The sequence below is a fragment of the Rhodamnia argentea genome, chromosome 4 (assembly GCF_020921035.1).
Source record: "Rhodamnia argentea isolate NSW1041297 chromosome 4, ASM2092103v1, whole genome shotgun sequence".
In the NCBI taxonomy this organism is placed as follows: Eukaryota; Viridiplantae; Streptophyta; class Magnoliopsida; order Myrtales; family Myrtaceae; genus Rhodamnia; species Rhodamnia argentea.
Window position 1 is genome coordinate 10,965,145 of NC_063153.1, and position 21,512 is coordinate 10,986,656.

The 21,512-nt window shown below is 41.0% G+C and overlaps 3 protein-coding genes across 4 annotated transcripts; 2 read left to right on the forward strand and 1 right to left on the reverse strand.

The window, feature by feature from the left end:
• The first annotated feature begins 1,417 nt into the window (after positions 1-1,417).
• On the forward strand, positions 1,418-3,258 carry LOC115756784 (transcription factor RAX2-like). The gene is made up of 3 exons (XM_030696697.2): positions 1,418-1,639; positions 2,037-2,166; positions 2,329-3,258. The coding sequence occupies exons 1-3, from the start codon at positions 1,504-1,506 to the stop codon at positions 3,077-3,079; spliced, it is 1,017 nt and encodes a 338-aa protein (XP_030552557.1). The 5' UTR covers positions 1,418-1,503; the 3' UTR covers positions 3,080-3,258.
• Positions 3,259-8,560: 5,302 nt separating this feature from the next.
• Positions 8,561-12,946, reverse strand: LOC115756793 (vacuolar protein sorting-associated protein 32 homolog 2-like). 2 transcript variants are annotated; one of them, XM_030696710.2, is made up of 8 exons: positions 12,787-12,946; positions 12,551-12,704; positions 11,754-11,853; positions 11,103-11,188; positions 10,904-10,995; positions 9,449-9,563; positions 9,166-9,361; positions 8,561-8,746 (listed from the first exon to the last, which is right to left on the reverse strand). In XM_030696710.2, exons 2-7 carry the CDS (start codon positions 12,623-12,625, stop codon positions 9,170-9,172), a joined length of 660 nt encoding a protein of 219 aa, XP_030552570.1. In that variant the 5' UTR covers positions 12,626-12,704; positions 12,787-12,946; the 3' UTR covers positions 8,561-8,746; positions 9,166-9,169. The 2 variants fall into 2 exon arrangements, with proteins under 2 accessions (XP_030552570.1, XP_048133920.1); XM_048277963.1 differs by having other exon boundaries at positions 12,551-12,893.
• Positions 12,947-15,977: 3,031 nt separating this feature from the next.
• On the forward strand, positions 15,978-21,333 carry LOC115756758 (protein EARLY FLOWERING 3). The gene is made up of 5 exons (XM_030696657.2): positions 15,978-16,294; positions 16,400-16,891; positions 17,423-18,222; positions 19,880-19,931; positions 20,005-21,333. Exons 2-5 carry the CDS (start codon positions 16,676-16,678, stop codon positions 21,037-21,039), a joined length of 2,103 nt encoding a protein of 700 aa, XP_030552517.1. The 5' UTR covers positions 15,978-16,294; positions 16,400-16,675; the 3' UTR covers positions 21,040-21,333.
• The last annotated feature ends 179 nt before the right edge of the window (positions 21,334-21,512 follow it).

Here is a 21,512-nt window from a genome sequence, read left to right on the forward strand (position 1 = left end):
CGACATACACGGAAGTGAATTTCTATTGCGGGAGCTACAATGGGTTCAACGGTTTGTGCAAATACTTTCAATTTAATTCATTACTTATTTTTAAGCAACATAAATTATTAGTATTTGATAACTTATATTAATTTTGATATCATTACTAGAGTGAGGGCGTCGAACGGATCGTACATATCATGGATTCGGTCGGTCCATCTCCCGAGGCTTGGGCAGAAATGAGGACGATAGCTAGGGCAGTGCTATATGCCCGGAATGAGGAGAGGCGACTAACAATGATGCCAGCACCCCAACCAGCAACTACAGTAGCACCCGTTAAGTCGGACGAGGACGATGACCTCCCCGAGACTGTTCGGCCGACCCGAAGGACTTCTCGAGCTCATCCAAATGATGATGTCATCCCATATTTCATGGAATATCATACAACAGATTTCGCTCCCGAGTTCACTCCGGGGTTCAGCCAGCATTTTGATACAGGGGTTCACCCAGTTTGCGAAACATTTAACGATCCACATCCGCAAACACCGGCCGGTTCTCCTTCGGAATATGGACCCGATTTCTCTCATTTTTATCCAGTCCCTCCTACAGTAGAATATGGCATATTTTCATAAGATATGCCTTTGTTATCGACACATTCTACTTAGCCGGATCCTCGTTCTTGTCGGTACAACACTAGACCTCTTGATCAACGGAAACAACCTCATTGCGAAACAGGCGATCATATAAGAAAACGGCATCATTAGTATATGTAATTGCAATTAACTTGTTATCTATTATGAAGATCCCATGTTTTTTGTATATCTTAAGTAATTAAATATTGATAATTGTATTACAAAAATGAGCTTCAAAAGAATAAAATTATACATCAAACAACTATAAACATAAAAAATAAATTAAAATAAAATAAAGTTCTAGATGGGGGCGGCAGCCCGCTCGACATTCTGAATGCCAACCGGAGACCGCCCGGCACTCTAAGTGCCGAGCGGAAGTGATATTGGCATCCACACTGCCGAACGGGCCACCCGGAGGTTCCCTCGGCGGTGGGACTATCGAATCATCTCCCGCTCGGTAGTTAAACCGCAAAGCGGCACCTAGTCTGGTAATTTTTTTTTTTTTTTGCACATGATTTGGTAATTACTTATGTTTTTACACCTGATTTGGAAAAAAAGCCCAAAATGAGATTGGTATGACGTGAATGAGTAACATTTTGACTCCTTCAATATAAAAAGGAAAACCAATAAATGATGGCAAAGAAAGGTCTACTGATATTTAGATAGAGAGAGAGTCAAAGCTCATGCACTTTATAGCCACCAACTTCTGTACACTTCTCTCTCATCCAAACCCAAGCCCCAACGGGATTTTCCTTCAATACCTCTTGAGTCTCTCTGAGTTCTCCTTCCCTCTCTCTCTCTCTCTCTCTCTCTCTCTGAGATCTCACAGAGCCTGTGAAAAATCGTTCCGAGTCGCAAAGAAAGGTAAGAGAGAGAAGGAGCGAGAGAAGAGATGGGAAGAACACCGTGCTGCGACAAGAACAGCGTGAAGAGAGGGCCGTGGTCGCCGGAGGAAGACGCCGCTCTCAAGTCTTACGTGGAGGCTTGCGGCACCGGCAACAACTGGATTGCCTTGCCCAAGAAAGCTGGTTCGTTCTCCGGCTTCTCTATTTTTCATTACCGTATTCCCCCCATCACAAACCCTAACCAAATCATTTCGGTTTTGGCCTTGTTTTGTCTGGTGTCAAGGTGAAGCTCAGCTCATTTTCTGTCTGTCTCCATATCTTTGGTCTTTGTTGGATCGTCTGCATCTACATGTATGGGGATGTAGATCTTGAATAGCTTAACTAGATTAATGATTTTTTCACACTATCGTGAGGAATACAGTCATCTCCCTAGGGTTTGAGAAGTGCCCAGTTCTGGGAGATCAATATACGTGCCCCGAATAACGTGATTTGCATTTCATTAGTTTTCTTGCTTTTATATCGTGTTTTGGCTTCATAATTTTCGCAATTACCTTACCGATTGATCATCGCTATAAAACAGGTCTCCAGCGATGCGGCAAGAGCTGCCGTTTGCGATGGCTCAATTACTTAAGGCCCGATGTCAAACACGGCGGTTTCACGGAGGAGGAGGATAAGATCATATGCAGTCTCTACAGGGAAATAGGAAGCAGGCAAGTCATTGGTTAATCATTAATTAACTTCCATCTATTTCCTTCCTTTGCTTGCTTACAAGATGGTAATCAGGATTAGTTCGCTGCCAGCTAATTTGGCCCTTGATTAGTATAAATCAACTAATGCATTTTTTGCCCCCACATTTGTTTTAATTTTGTCAGATGGTCGATCATAGCATCTCAACTACCGGGGCGAACGGACAACGACATCAAGAATTATTGGAACACCAAACTGAAGAAGAAGCTACATACATATGAGAAGATCAATCCTACATGGAATCGTGTCAATTGTGTTCCTAGCACCAACGTTGTTGGTACTCCTGATGATCATGGCCTAGCACAACATTTATTGCCCGTGCCCGAAAATGTACGTCCCGACCAGATTAACAACACCCCAGCTTCGCAACCTCTAGGTCCAGCAGCGATATTACCGGCATTCTCCGATGCTCGGAAAGGATCATTGTTGTACCATTGTAACGTGGGGTCCAATGTGGCATCCGAAATCGGAGGTGGAATCACAATGAGCGGCGGGAGCAATATTTCATTGTCGTCAGCATCGTCATCATCCCAAGACTATTGTTTGGGCATCTCAAACAGTTCGCCTTCTCTTGGAGTGGATAGCGAATTCATTTCGCTCGCCGGAGACAGCAATAGTTTCGGAGAATCCAGCTTATTGACGAATAACGGGATGGGGTATTTGTGGGACGTCGTGAACGAGCTATTATTCGACGAAGGGACCAGTGACGAAGAATTGTCGGCGGCCACCTTGTATCCGAGCTCTGCTCAATCAAATGATCACAGAGATTGCATCAATGCCACAAGGGGGTTGAACCAGGATAAGGCTTTGATGAGCATATCTGAAGGAAGAGAACAACTGGAGACTTACAACCGGATGTGGAGAGATGGCCTATGATGTATTAGAGAAGGCGAGTTCTAGCTGGATAGGGAGATTCAATTTGTCATTCATTTTTTTTTTATGAAATCTAGGCATTTTTTTTTCAAATAATTTGCTTGTCTTTATGATCTAGTAGATTGAGAGGACAGATTCATATGTTCAAATCAAATGACTTGTTAATAAAATGGTGCAAATTTGGAACCTTGTATACTCCTGCTTTCTTCATTTATGAGATTATGTTAAACAAACGATTGTATTAAATCTTGCCGGTCATATAAACTAGTTAGTACAACCACCCTTTACTTTATCCATTTGCTAAAACATTGTGTGCCCACAATAAATTGCTAATACATAAATAACTCGTTATAAACTCTGGTTGGCCCCTCAAATTGCTCTTTCTGGGTATGTTCTTGATGTTGAAGATAAGGAGAGAATCTCCAAGATGACATGCATTAATTTTATGGGTAGTAGCAAAAATCAGAAAAGTAAAGAAAAAAGAGATAACTTAACTCTAAATTGGATTCATTGGAGACATACTTTTAGGTGAGTGAAAAAGCAATAAAAGATGCACCCCCATGCACAAAATGTCAAAATGTAGACAACCCTAACTCAAGCAATGTGAATTCATCCATCTCTCTCTCTCTCTCTCTCACATTCACACACATACACACATGTTGTGAGGTCTCTCTTGACTTGGTCCTGTTTGCTTTGCTTGTGATCCGTGACTTGTGAGGAAGGTACGATGAAGATGAGTTGGGAAGCATGACATAAGGTTGTCTGCCCCTTTCTGGGTATTCTTGTTTGGGGGGGCGGGGCGGTGTTCATGGAAGTAGCATGGGTTTTGTGACAGTTTCATCAAAGACACACAACTCCTACATGGAACCTTTTGTGTAAGACATGGGAGGACAAGGCCAAAGATGCGAGGAGATGATGAGTTTAGCGTATCGTGTCGTGTTATATCTTGGGACGAGGTCCAACTCCTTGAGAAGTGACAAAACGCGAGTGAAAAGGCATTGAGCGGCCTATTTTGTCTTGAATAATCGATGTAGCGTGAACATACTTTGCAACCCCAAACTCATTCCGTATAATATAACATCTTTCATCAGAATACGACTTGATTGTCATGCCTGTTTGGTGAAGTTTTTTCAGAAGAAGCAACTTTCTACTTTCCAGTTAGAATTTGAAATGTTATCTAGAATTCTAATAGATGTGAATTTACGTGCCATTATTCATCTATTGGTAAAGTTTCAAGTGTATCATTTTAAAAACAACCAAAGTGCGCCAGCCACAAAATTTAGATAAGAAAAAAGTAAAAAAGCAAAGTCTCTTCAGACATACGGAAATTGCATTTTGTCGGGAAAATTATCAAAACAGTCCTCTATTTATTGTAATTATGCCAATTCAGCCCTAAACTTCTTTTTTTTGTCGATTCAGTCCTAAGCCAATTCACTCCATTTGGCCGGTTGGCTTTAACGTGGCAAATTTTAATCATATTTCAATTATTTAATATTTTTAGAATAGTTTTATTCATTTTTTTATTTTTCCTTCATGTTTTTTTTGTCTTCAGTCTTTGGCTGGTGAGGATCACCAGAGCTTGCCGACCATTGGGCGAGGGCCACGAAGCCCTCGTCCCGGCCTCGCCGATCACGGGTGAGGCCAACCTCGACTGGATTTGAACCTGAACAAATGACAAAGAATCAAAGAAATAGAGAACAGTACAAAACCCACACGCACAACATAGGAGCAAATGCGAGAGAATGCTAAAAGGCTTACTCATGGAGAAAAGGAGGCGAGAAATGGCAAAGCTTTTGGCGGGTGGCCACCAAAACCGGAAATCAGAGGTTCAGTGATTCAACGTCCAAAATTTGGCCGAGGCTAGCCTTGCTCTCGACTCGCGAGCCGAGGGCAAGGCAGCCTCGTCTGGCTCACCCAGGTCGGGACGAGGGCACCGGCCAGCTAGCCTACCACAAAGAAGGAAGATCAAAAAACAGAAAATAAAAAAAAAATTAATTAAAAAATTCTAAAAAATATTAAAATTTCAGCACCGACAACGCCACAACAGCTTTGATCGGCCAAATGGATTGAATTGACACAAATTCAAAAGGTTTAGGACTGAATTGGCCCAAAAAAAAATGATTTATGATTGAATTGGTACTATTACAATAGATTTAAGACTGTTTTGGTAATTTTTCCTGTTTTGGTCCTAGAAGGACAAGAGGTGTATATGCATGAACAAACTTTCCACCCACAGACTCATTAGATTGAGACTAGAATTGTTGGAAAAGCGGTTTTGTGTTTCATGCGGGGAACGAAACTCGGTTAGTCAAACATAGAGCACGTTTAGTGAAATCATGTATAAGAAAAAAGAGACCAAGCTTGTGGACTGAATCGCCGTCTGGCACGAGCTTTCGAACCGGTCCATGTTGTGGGCGGGGAAAAAAGTGTGGGATAGACCGTGACAGTAGAGTGTTCAGCTGGATAAACCAAAATCAAGCCTGCCTTTGAAAAAACATTGGAGTTTCCTGCACCCAACAAAGGATTTCCTAAGAAGAAAATAAATAAATATATATAATATAGTTTTGAGCAGCGTAGAGAATTGACGATTGTCCTGCTATGATCTTTCGGCATCTCAATTACAATGTCATTTGAGCATTTTCGGAGTTCTATCCGATGCACCCGGACTAGGTCCATCGGCATGTGATAAACATGTATCGATCCACATGGTATGGACCCTATTGATGGGCTAGTCGGACCTGGTCCGAACATAGAAAACTCTTGCTCATGATTAGAGCTGTCAATACGGGTCCATGACTCATTATTGACCCATATTTTGATTAAATGGGTTTTACATGGGTTGTTAGATTTTAAAGGACCCTGTAAAAATGAGTCCAAAAAATTGAAGCTAAATTTGATGGATCAAAAATGGGTTACACATGGAACCCATATAGGATCCATTTTCGACCTATCAAAAGATTAAATCATTGTTGTACTTGGATTGAGTCACAGGCCGCCCCCCGCAGCCGGTTGCCGACCGCCGCTACCGCCAACCAAAATTCCCCTACAGATCAGCTCCAGCGAACTATGTTATGAATCCGAGTTGGTAAATTTTCCCATACATGCATCCCACGTTAGAAATCAATCGAACGCCTATATCTTCTTAATCCGACCCTTATTCATCGAAATTCATGGATACCGTCCGAAGGGTTTCCATTTCAAAATAGTTACCAGACAGTCATCTTTCAACGCAGGAACCAATCATGTTGTCAAGATATCAAAACGTAAACCGCATCCTCTGCCCATCAAATTCTAAGTTCAGCAGGCAAAACCGTCTTCTCCAAAATGCAACTTTTCGAAAAGGGAACCATGTCCGTACACCAAGAACACGAATCACGTGCATTCCAAACTCCTTTTCCCCACAACACGAACTACAAAACAAGCACAGGCGGCGAGAATACCGAATCAGAACACCACCGCCTGCCGACCACCACCGCCAGTTGCCACCGTCCGTCGCCACTGCTCGCTAGAGAAAAATGAAAGAAAAAAAATAACAATTACTTTAAAAATATTTTAAAAATATTTTTAATAATAAAAAAATTTTTAAAAATTAATTTTTTTAAACAAATTTTAAAAAAAAATGTGAAAAAAAATTCACTTTTTTATTACATGAAAGTACTTAGTAATATCATTTTTATTTAATTTACTAATTTGTTATTATTTAATTTACTTTTCTTTATTTGATGTGAAGTATAACACATACATGTGAAGAGTTTAAAATAGATTAAATGAGTTGTATAGGTTTTTCTAGAATATTAGTGTGTTTTGCTAATGTAGGTCAAAATGAATTGGATCGAGTATGGGCTATTAAATATTGGTCAATACGGATTAGACGGGTCAATATGATCGGACCATATTCGACCTTGATCCAAATCTGATCCGACCCACTCACTTAACATCTCTACTCATGGTTAACTGTGATTAAGAATGTTATCACTTTTTTTTTTATGCGAAATTGACTTGATTTGGGCTAGGCCGATTGTGCCGAGAAGTAGACGGCTTACCTAGGCCCATCATTTAAGCCTTGTGCCCATCGGCCCAATCACAGAGTTGCTAGATCCCATGACATTCTATGAGCTCGAGTAAGGTATTGACTCCACTGGGGTTTGGTACATTCATGAACAGTGCCGTGTGCCAAACGAAGCCCCTAATACGTTTTCCATTCTCTGCAGATTTTGTTGCACTGCGTGGCGACTACATTACAAAATCGAATTTCGACCAAAAAAAAAACCATTACAAAATCGAATTAATCTTTGGTGCTAGGCCTGTTTGTTTACAGTACACTTACGAAAAATGGAAGGCCCCTTTTTGTTTTCTTATCAAAATCACAAATATTATTAGACCATTATGAAAGTTTCGAGAGTTTCGGCTCCTAAAAAATAAAGTCGAAATGTGCTATCGGCATGATTTTGGAAAAAAAATATCAAAAAAATCATAAACCTATTATAATTGTGGTAATTCAATCTTAAACTTTCTTTTATCGGTTGGGTCATACACTTTTTGTAATTATGTAAACTCAGTCCATCTCGCCGGCTACAATTTTTAATAATATTTTAATGCTCTTCAAATATTTTTATTACTTTGTATTTTTTTCTTTTCTTTTCTTTTCTTTTCTTTTCTATTTGGTTAGGGCACCGACCCATAACAAAAAGAAGAAAAGGAAAAAAAAAGACATTAAGAATAATTTAAAATCCTTAAAATATTAAAATACTAGTAAAAATTATCCGCATCAAGACCGACAGACCAAATGGATTAAATTGACACAATTACAAAAGATTTAAGACTCAATTGAAAAAAAAATAAAAATTTATGACTGAATTGACATAATTATAATAAATTTAGGACTTTTTTGGTGATACAACATAAAGTTAAAAATAAAAGTTAACCCATATGCGCCATCGTCCCGCAACAACACCTACCAAGTCTTGTCATGTGATTCTGGAAGATCTAAATGACCAGCATGTCATAAAATGTGAAGTACGATGTTTTGAGAGATGCCTCCGATGCCTAAAACGCAAAAACCAAAAGAAAGAAGAAAGAAGATATGAATCACATTTTACCAAGCCAGAACAAATGCTTCCCCCACCACCTGTGCATTCTACCAGTCTCGTGTAAACAAAATAATCTGTCGACGGGTGAAATTTTAGCTAAACCAAAAGGTCGCATCCCTAAATTTTTTTTTTTTTTCCCAAACGAAACGTCGGAACCACCGTGCTTCTCGGCATGATTCATCAAGAATAATTGTCAATGCCAAATTTTCGCAGCAATCAAAATGAGATGGGTTGCTCAAGCTTCCCAGATCAGCAATTTGTGTTCGGGAAAGATGAAAACAAGAAAGTTCTTTTTTGGTTAATGCATACGCTAAGTAAATGGCCGGACCTTCATATACATGGTAGGGCACAACAGCCGGGCAACAGCTAGAGAGAGAGAGAGAGAGGTTCTACATTATTAGAAGCAGATGTAGTACTATGTGGCTAATCCATCTATGCAGAGTGTGTTATATAACCAGTCAACTTCATTTCAAGTAGAAAAAAGTCCTAGCGATAGATGGTCGATGCTACCGGAGAAAGTAGTACTGATATTTCTCCTGCCGTTTCGATAATTTACAGAGTCTATTCTCAACATGGGTAGCTGCAAAAACAAAAAGACAAGTAGATTAGAGGATGAATAAATGTCTATCACCCTTGGTCGAGTTAAGTACTTTAAGAACCTAATTCTTGAAGACAATGAAAAGAAGAAAGAGGCTTATGGGATGTGCCGAGGTCCTCCTGTTGCGTGTATCGTTTTCAATATTGACAATGGCAAAGGCCCAAGTGGTCAACCAGACCAACTAAGTGAGGCATGCAAGAAAATGACGCTGTCAACAATCATAGGAGTATGGACCTTATATGTCTGAGTTCAAAGATAGCGTAATCACAATCGAGAGACAGCGTTAGCTAAATGCCCCACAGTCAGTCACCAAGATGTCACGCAACTTCAGGAAAAGAAAACAACATGAAGGCCATGAGGAAGCTTAACCAAGAAACTTGAAATAGATATTATGGACTCACCTCTCTACAATGCCATTTCTGCCTGCAAGGCAGCGAGCTCATCATCCTCAGGCGTGTTCTTCACTGGATGAGGACGTGACGGCTGCTTGACTGCAGGAGCGCGCACTGGAGCAGGAGGAGCACTCGTGGCTGGCTCGAGAAGCTGGTCCTCTAGCTCAGCCCCTTCCAATTCTTCAAGCTCCGCTTCCAGTTCATCCTGACATAGCAGTCGGAATTTACTTTAGCCACAAATGTTCTATCATGAAGTTTTTTAAAAATAAGTTGCGACTTTTAGAGTTGCTACTTCATCAAAATCAGCTGCTGCACCAATCGGTGTCGACAAGGCCTCCTGAATCTGTTTCATGTTTTCAGTCTGCTCGTTGACCTCGTCCATTGTTCTATCCAAGTCGTCGATGTTCCTGATATATAATAGAAATCACAATAAACCTCTAACATTTCACGCAAGGAGAGCATAGAAGCAGCATCTACACATTAATGCAGTCGTTCTTAAGATCAATGTTACAGATGACAAAGAAACGAGAGAAGAAAAGGGCACTCCTAGTGTCAAAAAGACAAAAGGGCCTGATTATAGTACAAAGTACATTAAAGGAAAAAACTCTCTTAGTGTCTCCCATCAGTTCATTTCATGTGATCCCTTTCACAGGGTATTAGTCCATCTCATAGTTTTTTCTACACTTTTAGAACTACTTCTGCAGTAGATCCATCAGTAATTCAATTTTAAGGGGAAAACACTTAAATTGGATTTCATCCAACCAATTACTATGGGTTTGGTTCAGCATTTGGAATAGGCTTTGAGAAAATGCAAATGCCTTCAACCTCAAGGGATTTGATAAAATGCTAACTGCGTTTAGTAAAAACTCATTTGAAATGGACTTTGGTTAAACTGGTATTTCGTAAAAATAGCTTTGAATGCAATTTTCTATTTTTTTAATCAAAAATAACCTTCGCCGGACCAGCAAAGGTTTCAGGCTGCCGGCAAACCAGATCTGCCGGCGGCCATCGCCCGACCTCAAGCAGCCCTCACCGAGGGTCGTGCGACCCAAACGAGGGCCGCTTGAGATCAGGCGACGCCTGGGTTCGCACGAACTAGAAGCCACCGCCTAGGTCGCACAAACCCAGGCCTCGCCTAAGGCCTCCTGACCTCAGGCGGCCATCGCCTAGGTTCGAGCGACCCAAGCGACAGCCGCCTAAGATCGCGTGACCTCAGGTGATGCCTGGGTTCGCGTGAACCAGGAGCTGCCGCCTGGGTCGCACGACCTAGGCATTGTCGCCTGGGCAGCAGCCCTTGCCTGGGCAACCGATCCTTGCTGGCCCCTCGCTATCCCTTGGCCAGTTAACACCAGATCTCACTCCTCAACCAACGAAGAAGATGAACAGTAACAGAGAAGGGGTAAAGTCAAAAAAAGAGGAAAACAGTGAGAATAGTTTTGGAACGAAAAAAAGTATTTTTGCATTTGACCAAATGCTAAAAGCCCAATGCTGGACCAAAGGCCAGCATTTGGATCAAATGCTCCAGCATTCTTCCAAGGAGCTTTGAGGGCTGAAAGCCCCTTGGAAAAGCTTAACTAAACCCACCCTAAATAGTCTCAATCAAATTTTTTACTATACTGGCAAAAATAAAAGCAGATTTGTTGCGTTGAATATGGTAAAATCTACCATGCAAAACAGCATACAGAAGTCCAGACACAGAATCTCCATTTTTTTTCCACTAATAGATATAGATGGAAATGGTACATACGTTGCCTTGTGCATAGCCTTCATGGTAGCAGCTCCGCTTCGCAATGCATCAACAGTCTCTGTTGTAGCTTTGGCTCCTTCTAACATTATCATCTAACATTTTTAAAATGGAGCCACAGTTTCAGAGTTTAGGTGTTTCCACTATAAGCATAGAGACAGAGCATCCAAGTGGAAGGAAAATGGCTGAATAGCAAGCATACCTGATCATGTATGCGCAATTGATAACTTCCAAGTTGTTCAATTTGTGTTTCGTACATCTTCTTCTTCTTCAAACATTGAATAGCAGCTGCCAAATAACATTAATATGCACATTTACCGAGTGATTTAAGCACAAATGAGTTTCCAATCTACATCTCCGCAATCAGGAGACAATTAGCAAGAATCTGAGACCAATTGGAGTTACCATGTCAGACTTACAACAGAACAAGCTATCTAGAGCACCTCAAGACTTCATAATTATTTGGTGCTACTGAAGCTAATTATTGTCAGGAGGAGGATGCTTAACCATGTTAAGAATCAATGTCTCGGTTTAAAATATATAATGGTACAGCAGAGCGACCAAAGTAGCGTGCTTCCGGATACCAACTGTACAAACAAAAAGAGAGAATTTTTCCACAGGACACGTCAGCTGATTTGGGTTTTCTGCATCAGACGATCTCCAGCTACAGTTTCATTATCCAAAATATAACATTTGAGCACACTGCATGGCCAAGGCTAAGTCATTTGAAGAGTCATCGAGAACAACTCTGCATCATTACTATTCACATTCCCTTTCCATCACACGATAAATTTATTAAAACTTTTCAAATTCCCAGAATTGATGATCCAAAGAGAACAGGGGAAGCAAGTACCATTCTTTTTCTTTGCCTTGGTATATGTCTTGGCCTTTTCGACCTCTGCAGCCGCCTTTTTCACAAGGAAGTTCTCCTTCTTCTCTAGCATCTCCAGCGTCTACAATGATATGTCGCAGAGGTAACAATCTGAAGAAGCTCTCCGGCAAATTTCCCCACGATTTTCAGTTAATTAAACAGGTATAATAACATGCTACACATGGGATCAAGAGAAAAGCAGTTTTGCATCTGTAACAGGGCTTTATGCATAGCCTTCATTGTAGCAGCTCTGCTTCGCAATGCATCACTTCGTAACTCGAAGAACCGAGTATCACATGAGTAGTTAGTAAAAAAGTAGAGAACAGATCGTCGGCTTCAGAAGGGGCCTTTATAACTGCATCTAATATATTGCTTCGTTAACTTCACCCAGCTAATGAGATATAGATGGAAATTTCCAATCACATAATCAAATAAATTCCATAAACTAAAATCATCTAGCCGATGGTAAAATACATGTAGTGATGCCAATCCCTCCAACAAAGCTTAACTAGGATGACCTGAAGTTGAACATATAAGCAACATCAACTGATAAATGGGTCAATAAACCAGATCATCCTCCGACTACTGACATCATGACCCTTCCAACCCAAAAAAAAAAGGCATCATGACCCTCCAGAAAATCTATTGTCCAATCCTTTTGGACACCGCCAACGAGAAATTGAAAAATCAAAATAAAAATAACTGGAATGAAGAAAAATACCATAGGCAACCGAAATTGCATTGAACAAATAAACAGAGAGAGACGATCAGAATCCTACCTCGCTCAACTTATCTATCGTCGTTCTGGCACTGACAACATCATCCTTCTTCTTCGTGAAAATTTTCTGAAACATGATTGGAAATTCCTCTTCCTCAAGACAAGAACTTTCTCCTTCCCCGAGCTCAAGAAAGCTTACCCGGATTCCAGAAAGACTGCGACACACAACGAAGGGGTATCGTGTCAAACGGGTCCGAGTAATTTTCCGGGAATACCCGAAACGGAGAACATACGAACCTTTTAAATCGTGGAAAGTTCAAGTTCTTGGGCCGGAATGAGAGGTTCCAAGAAAACCCCGCAAAGTGAAAGAGGGAGAGGAGACTTTTGTGGACTTTAGCTGCTTCATGGAGACGATGACTCGTGTACCTCCTTATTCCTTCGACGAAATGTCAGCCTCGGTGACGCGCGGGAAGAGGTCGTTTTGCTCACCAAACCATGTCGTTTCATGGTTCTTTCAATCAATATATTTTTTTTCTTAATCTCTATTACGTCTGGTGAGTGAAAAAGCTCCTAACTTTTGAATTCCGTCAAGCTCCCAATTCACATGCGAGACAATAGATGCTCTAAGTTCTCATCGATTCTGAGTTATAGATGAAAACGATTCTAAAGAAAATACAAAATTCATGTAACATGACGAGTTATCTTACTGTTTATCACAATAACCCTTTGTAAAAATTACTTGCCTTTGATAAATAATAAAAACGATAATGATAATAACAGTACAACACGCTTATCTTCTAAAATGTGATCTGATAGATTAGTTTTCCTTTTTGCTCTTCTGATTCGAACTTCCTGAGGATGACACCCTTACATAATAATTCACAGGTATTTTATTAATTAATTTTATTTTTTTTTTAATTGTGACAGGTGCTTTGTTGTAGCTTTGCTCACAATGACATTCTTGATCGGAATCTCGATTCTATAAAAGAACAATCAGCCAAATAAGCCAAGAGATGTAATTAAAAAAAAAGGCGATGAAGATTAATGGATAAACATGTATTTGTGATGCTAAATCGAGCTCTCCCTTTCCCTTTCGTTAGTAGGTGAACTGGGCTGGGCTTTGCTAAACACACAGGGCCTAGAAAGAAAGGAAAAGAGATGATGGGCTGGAGGATAAAAGTGCAAATGGGCTTCACTTGATCTTCATCACCTTCGAGAATTGGATTCATCGGACGTGAAAAAAATTAATTTTTTCCAACACCCTTTAGGAGATTTTATTATCCCTTTAGGAGACGGGAAAATTCCAAATAAGAGCATGAAGTGCTCTCATTTACTCAAAAAAGGGCCCGAAGTGCTCTCTTTTTCTCAAATAAGGATCCGAAGTGGATATTGTTTTAAAGAAGGGCCTAAAGTGCTTTTTTTGTTTCACTGAAGGCCCGACCAAGGACATTTTCATAATTTCATTTCTTATTCTATGTTTTCTTTTTTCCTTTTTTTTTCTCTTTTTTTCCTCTTCCTGGAACTCACCACCGCTGAAGATGTTGAATTCCTCCTCGCACCATCAACAACCTCTACGCTGCACTTCCTTAGCTCCTCCTCCTCCACCAACAGAGACGAGAACTTGACCATGTCAATCCCATCTCGAGACACCTTAACCTTGCTCTTCTCCACCGGCAGAGACAAGAACTTGACGATGTCAATTCCATCTCGAGACACCTTAACCTTGCTCTTCTCCTTCTCAACCACTCTAGCTCCCCAACCCCATCCTCCCATTTCTTCACCTTCACCGCGCAATCGCCCTTGGTGGGTTAGAGAGAGAGAGAGAGAGAGAGAGAGAGGGGTAGGCGTTGTTACATTGGTGTTGGAAGGGAAAAAAGAAACGAAAAAAGGAAAAAAAAAATCAAAAGATGAATTACGAAAATACCCTTGGCTAGCTCCTTCTTTGAAACAAAAAGGATACTCCATGCCTTTTTGTGAAATAAGGTTCACTTCAAGCTCTTACTTGAGAAAATGAGAGCACTTTAGGTCCTTATTTGGAATTTTCAAGAGATTTTATTATCATTATTATTTTCCCGAAAAAAAAACAATATTATTCTCATATTCCCTTTCGCCCTTTTCAAATTTTTGATATCCAGCGTTAAGGATCTAAGCATGTGTGATCCGCCGCTTTGTTTTACACAAAATCTTAAACATCGTCTGTGGTCGTTTTCATCGATAGTGGACAAATGTTAGTCATGGTTTTTTCCCCTAAAGTTCGATTTTTTTAAGAGTCAAGATGGGGAAAAGGACCAAAAAGGGAATTTTTTTTCTTTTTCCTCCGTGGGTGCTCTTCAAGCTGTCCTCCATGTCGAGGGAGGAGAGAGAGTGGACTCGAGCCGGTGGCAGCAGAGCTCTTTTTACCTTTCTGCGATGTTAAACAAACCACGCAGCTCACAGTCTCTTTCTCTCTCTATCTCTATCTGCAACAACAACCGAAGAGAAGGGAAATTCAAGAACGAGGAGAGAGGAGTGGGGCCCGGAGAGGACAGGCTTTTCGAGAGTTAAAAGAAAACCAGACAGGTACACGTGGCTCGATTGAACGCCACCCTCTTCCCGACCATGCACATCCAGAGAGAGAGAGACACAGAGAGAGAGAGAGAGAGGGAGAGAGAGAGCTTTTATCCCATGGCTTGGTTAGAGTCTTAGAGAAGTGTGCGATTGAAGCCATGAATTTCTTCTCGGATGACCAGAGCTGAAACATCGTTTTAGGAATGGTGCAGTATTCTTGCAGCGCGTCCTAAGCATTTCTGACTGTTCATTCACGTAAGCTAGAAGCGTCAATATTTAAGATGGGACCGGATAAAACTTACGAAATGGTGAATGAAGAATTAGCATGTGGCCTTGATCGAAATGGGGTGGGACGGGGCCTTCTAATCCCCCGATCGACAAGCAATTATTTCGATGGAACATCGTAAATTGCATATGAGTGCAATACCTCCTTACTTATTTTAATCTAATGAGCCATCTCCTTATCGTAACCATTAACACGGTATTCTTGCACGGACTCCATTAAGGTTGCCTTAATATTTAAGATAAGAAAATAAATGAATAAATGAGAATAACGTTTCAAATCTCAATTTAATTCATTAAGTAATTATTGGATGAAAAACATTACATGGGCTTGGGTGGCAAAAGCGAAATTAAATCTTTACGAGAGGCGATCTGATATAACTAATTAGTTAATTTATCTCGAGAAATTAAGTCTGAGATTTGTGAGAAAATTCACGTCCTCTCGAAGGGGTCCTGGGTGCGCAAAAACTGATCCGGACTTCATTTTGGGTTACTGTTACCAGCATGATTGTAGCTCGACAAAACTATGTTTAAACATTGGACAAGGAAGTCTAATCTTAGGTAAAGAAAGCCACGTCATCATCATATTTAATATCAAAAAGAGACCTTCTAGTCCTATCCAAATGGGTCCCAACCCAGCTTGCACTTTTTGGCCCCTTTTCCTCTCTTTCCTCAAGACGATTGAATCGCTGTTGATCCCTTATCTGGGCGAATCCCTAATTCAACCTCAAGCCCTTTTCTTTTCACATTCCATTTGCTTTTCCCTCTCCCTCGAATCTGTTCTTTCACTTGTATTCTGCGCAAATATCAGACTTGCTCCACCTTTTTTTTTTTTTTTGGGTTATTTTCTTTGTTATGATATCTGTGCCTGTAGAAAACGTGTGGTCTCTCCTCATCGAGCGCATCGAACCGTTTTTGGCTTCTGGGTCTGGTTGCATCAGGGCTCTGCATGCGTGTGTTGATGCTGGAGAGCTAGGTAAGTCGAAGAATTCGGGGAGAGATCTTCTGCTATCTGGGTTTGTCTAGGTCTGAGTTTTGATTGAGTCGGTTTGTGGTGTCTGATACTTTTTTTTTGGTTCAGATATGGGCCTATGGTCAAAATAATACCGGACTCTGACACCCGGATTGGGTAGTTTTCTGTTTCTGCGAGAAAGACACAGTTTTTCATGAAGTTGGGTATCATCTCCAGTCTCTGTTAGGATAAGGGAATTGGTAGTTTCATTCGGCTGAAGAGGTGTGAAATTGGGTCGGTTGTCACGGTATTGGTTTTGGGGTGTATTGTTTCATGGGTTATGTTGGTGAAAATCTAGGAAATTATAAGCTCGTGTGATTAGGTGTTGAGTTAGAGGAAACAAAAATGAAGAGAGGGAAAGATGATGAGAAGATCATGGGGCCCATGTTCCCGAGGTTACATGTGAATGATACGGAGAAAGGAGGGCCAAGAGCGCCTCCGAGGAACAAGATGGCCCTTTATGAGCAGCTCAGCATACCTTCTCAAAGATTCGGTCCGGGGATGTCGCCTCTCAATCCCAATAATAGCAGTAATTTGGTTTCTCCAGCATCTTCAAACCAGGTAAATGATATGATTGGTATTTCTTCCTTACTTTGTTGCCTGTTTGCTTTGAATTCAATGCTGCTTAAGTCATGTCCATGTGAAAACCTGCAGGATCTTTACCCTGAAGTTACTGTTTTCTAGGGAAGGAAAGTTTCTCTAGAAGTTGCCAGCTGTTGATTTTTCTGTGCGAATGGTTTCTCTAGATATTGTTGAATTTGGTGATACGCTGTTGTTTGCATAAGTGATTGATCCCTGGTGTTGAGAAATCCATTAATGGACTGGAACAAGTGATGATAATAGGTGGTGTTTATGGGATTTTAGTTTGTTGTGTCAAAAGTGATTCACTTATTGTCAAAACATTTTTCTGGTGAACTCTGCTCTTTAGGAGGTTCCTTCTCTGGTGACCTTAGGGATTGGTATGTATTTTATGTTGCTGAGCTATTCTGTGCACGAGAAAATGCTAATTGGGATGAGTTTTCATTGTGGAACAAGTTGATATGGGAGTACCATTACTTCTTACAAATCACTTAGACAACCATTCAATTTCAGGGGATTGGATCCGGCCGGAACATGTTCTTCCCACTTCACTTACCTCCTTCAACTCCAACTCATCTTTCTGAGAGATTGAATGCTGGCAAGTCCGGTGGGGCTAGTCCAGCTAATTCACTGGCAAGAGTGGAACAGAGAAAAAATGCAGGTGATGGAGATGATTTTATGGTTCCTGTATATGTTCAGTCAGGAACGGGTCAAGGTAAAAACAAGAACAGTAAGGCTGGGGATAATGCTCCAGATTATATAGCAAAGATGCACAGCTCCTGCAGTGATGATCCAAACAGATCTAGTTCAGTAGGTCTTACTTCAAGACAAGAGTTAAACTTAGATGGTTCTATAAGATCCAATACGAATGCAGCCACTGCAGAGAATGGTCGTAGATCATTGAAGGAAGCTGACGCAACTCGAATTCCAATTCTAGCAAGTTTTAGCACGTCCCGTGGTCCAGATGCACAACTACGGCAAGGGAATGGAGATGGGCCACAATCAAAAGAGCATGCACAAGATTTTGAAGGTGAAGAAACTTCGAGAAACATCCAGAAGGGAATATCTTCCTGGCCAAGCCACGAACCTCGTTTGGGAGAAACCCAAAGATGTCCACCTGAGCTTAATAGCTTTGGTAAGGAAAACTCAAATGTGACATGTGGCGCGTTGCCCATGGTTGACACTGGCAGGAATGACGATGCATCCGAAGTCTCCATCGCAGATTCAGTGTCGGGCTTGGATATCTCTCCTGATGATGTTGTGGGGATTATAGGTCAAAAACATTTCTGGAAGGCCCGGAGAGCAATTGTCAAGTAAGTGCCTGTATACTTACCTTTGGAAGGTTCACCAAGCTTTAAAATATGGCATTGGTATTGCCTTACTTCCAATTTTATGTGATTTTGTTCGTGCACGTAAACAAGAACTCCTAAGTATTCTTTTTAAATTGTCTGCTTTGTTTATGAAAGTTGAGTGATCAGAACTTGTAATGTTTAGGCTAAACTGCAAAAAAAGTCAAATTTTAAGGACATTGGGTACAATGCTCCCATTATTTTGTATATTTGATACTTTTTGGTCATCATCTTGTCATCGCTTCTTTTCTTAGGTGTTTTGATAATGAGCCTTACAGTCCAAGACGACTCCATTGGTTGCTTGTCCAGTCAAACCTTAAGATAAAAACTATTCTTGGAAAACATGTTCTAATACGTGATCGTCTTCCAAATGTTAAGGGAGGAATAGTTTTATGCTTTTGTTAGGAATTATCTCAAACATATGAGTGTTCCCTTTTTCTGGTTGAACTAGAAACTATGACTTGATTTTCAGTTGAACTATGGGTTTATACGTTTCAATGATTAAGGCGTATTTGGACTTTGTTTGTTCTCCTTTTGTTTCGACATTGGCTTTTGCTCTTAGTGTTCGTGAGATAACTGGGAAGGGACGTGCTGTACCAGTGTCACCTTCATATTTGTAGTATTGAATTTGTTTTTGATACCGAGATTTTGCTTTAAATTTCAGTTAGAGCATTAATTGATTTCAGACAGAAAAGTGTAGTTCGATTTATAGTTGAGGAGAGTAACTAACAATGTGGAGTCCCAGGGTCCCTCTGAGGTGGTATTTCATGTATTTAGCAGTGGATCGTCTGAGATAGATGGACTGTCCTATTTGGAGAATTTTTGCAAGGTGACCCTGAGAATGGTGGATGATCTCTCCTTCATTGTGCCTTTGCATTCTCTCTAGAAATATATGTCTCCATCTTTTTCTTGGTCTTGCCTGCCATGTCGTGAGCATTCTCTAACGACGAGGGCATGGTGCAGCAGGGGTCATGGCGGAGGGTAGTGCGGTGATATGTCTGCAACCATTACCGAGGGGTGAAAATGATATCTAGCTTGATCTTGATGGATACGGTGACCAAAAGGATTATGTGTCATGTTTCACCTTGGTATTTGTGTTATCAGAAATGGGTGCCTATCCATTTTGCATATATAAAATGTCTAGGTATAATGTTGCTGTAGTGTATATAAATGCTAACTCTATGTTTTTGTTGCACTTTTTCATAGAGTTATTGTCTGATTTTAGCAAATATATCAGCTGTAATCCTAGTTTCAGTGTTGTGGTCAATACTCGATGTAATGGTAGTTTATGTTGTGATAGAACAAAGAAAGAAAGAAAACTTAGGTGCAAGGGTATGGAGATATGAAGGCAATGTTTAAAGTACGCTTAGGGTGCCTGTGATTGTTTTGTCATTCTTAGTACTGGCTATATCATGGATGAGTTCAGTTGGATGCTTAATGCCTTCATATGTTTAGAACTCCTCATGTGGAGTTATAGCAGATAATGGGTAGACTGTTGCTCTTCCAAATCAATGCTATTGGCCATCTGATTTGATTGGAGTATAAGCCTGTCTTTGTATGCCTAAGTCAATGAATTTGTTATTGTCTCTGTTTTGACATAACTCCCTGTTACTCTTTTCAGTCAACAGAGAGTGTTTGCAGTTCAAGTCTTTGAGTTGCATAGATTGATAAAGGTATGCTGGATGTCGCTCTTCAATGAAATTATTTGGCGAAGTCTAGTAGTAACATATCTTTGTGCATTTACAGGTACAGAAGTTGATCGCTGGGTCACCACATCTTCTGATTGAGGATGCTTCTGGCTTAGGCAAAACTTCTTTAGTCAACTCTCTTGGGAAGAAATTTTGTGACGACCATAATGGTAGATATCTGTCACAAACTACAAAGCACAAAGAGGAGTCTGAGAAGCCTGTCCACCAGATGGAGTGTTCTGCAGAGAATGCAGTCGGGAAGACATCGATTTCTTCTGTCAGAAGTGGCAATCAGCTTTCAGATTATGGGCCTGGTATGAGATACCCACCTCTTGCACCCGTTGTGCCTGATATGAAAATGGGCCCGTGGGGTTACTCTCAGTCATCAGGTCACCAATGGTTGATCCCTGTCATGTCTCCTTCGGAGGGGCTCGTTTACAAGCCCTATCCTGTCCCTGGATATACGGGAACGGCTTGCGGAGGATGTGGGCCATACAACTCTTCCCCATTGATGGCGAACATCCCAAACCCTGCTTATGGAGTTCCATTGCATCACCATCACCAACACCAAGGATTTGGGTTCCCTTCGGGTGTTCCTCCACCAGGCCACAGTTATTTCCCCACGTACGGTATGCCCGTCATGAGCTTCAATGCTTCAGGTTCATCTATAGAACAAACGAACCGGTTTTCTGGACCTGTCCAATACAGTCAGACGGACCAATTATCTGGAGGGGAAGCTGACAATCTGCGACATCAAATTTCATCTAACATACCTAAGCAGAGAAAAGGATCGATTGCTCCGATCAAATCCCAAGCCAATAAAGAAAGTGAGTTGCAGGTGAGCACGGCGAGCAGTCCTAGCGAGAAACCACCAAAGGGACTTGTGAATGTCCAATCCTTGGAGGGGAAAGAAGTGCTCCCGCTTTTTCCTGGTGCTCCAGTGGTTTCTGAAGGGGGATCTCAGCTTCGCGAGGCAGACCAGCCAACAAGGGTTATTAGAAGCGTGCCTCACAATGCTAGATCTGCAACCGAGTCTGTGGCTCGAATATTCAGGTCTATACAAGAAGAGAGGAAACAGTTCGACTCCATGTAGGGGCTTGGCTAACTGTCTCCGTCTTTCTTAAAAGTTTTAAATTCAGAAACTCATTTGAGTTCTGATTGTGAGAGTTTCTGTATTAGTGTTCCATTTGTCTTTCGGTCATTATAGATAGGTCTGTAAATTAGGTAATTTTATATGGAAGTTCATCATCATATTACATTTGTCATCTCGGTGAAAGTCGCTAAAAGTGTCTTTTGATAAGGGTAAGGAAGATTTTGTTCCAGTGGACTGGTGTATTATGTATACCTACAATGTAACTTCCAATCGAAGCTCGTGTTTTACCTGTTGTATCAGTACTTCATCATTTTCTTTGCTAAGTGGGGTGAAAAGCTTGTGACTATAGGGTCTGTGAATTCGCTCCGTATGATGCACGCGACGACGCATTAGGATGGACCAATTTCAGCATGTCCTTGCTTAGTACCCGCAAGTAAATCTCGACTTCCGAGCAGTTCCTTGTTATGGAAGTA

Coding starts and splice junctions, on each gene's coding strand:
- LOC115756784 (XM_030696697.2), top strand. CDS start 1,504: ATGGGAAGAACACCGTGCTGCGACAAGAACAGCGTGAAGAGAGGGCCG. Junction 1,640..2,036: donor TGCCTTGCCCAAGAAAGCTG/GTTCGTTCTCCG, acceptor GCTATAAAACAG/GTCTCCAGCGATGCGGCAAG. Junction 2,167..2,328: donor TACAGGGAAATAGGAAGCAG/GCAAGTCATTGG, acceptor TAATTTTGTCAG/ATGGTCGATCATAGCATCTC.
- LOC115756758 (XM_030696657.2), top strand. CDS start 16,676: ATGAAGAGAGGGAAAGATGATGAGAAGATCATGGGGCCCATGTTCCCG. Junction 18,223..19,879: donor GCCCGGAGAGCAATTGTCAA/GTAAGTGCCTGT, acceptor TACTCTTTTCAG/TCAACAGAGAGTGTTTGCAG. Junction 19,932..20,004: donor AGTTGCATAGATTGATAAAG/GTATGCTGGATG, acceptor GTGCATTTACAG/GTACAGAAGTTGATCGCTGG.
- LOC115756793 (XM_030696710.2), bottom strand. CDS start 12,625: ATGTTTCAGAAAATTTTCACGAAGAAGAAGGATGATGTTGTCAGTGCC. Junction 11,854..12,550: donor CGATAGATAAGTTGAGCGAG/GTAGGATTCTGA, acceptor ATATCATTGTAG/ACGCTGGAGATGCTAGAGAA. Junction 9,564..10,903: donor AAGGCTATGCACAAGGCAAC/GTATGTACCATT, acceptor ATTATATATCAG/GAACATCGACGACTTGGATA.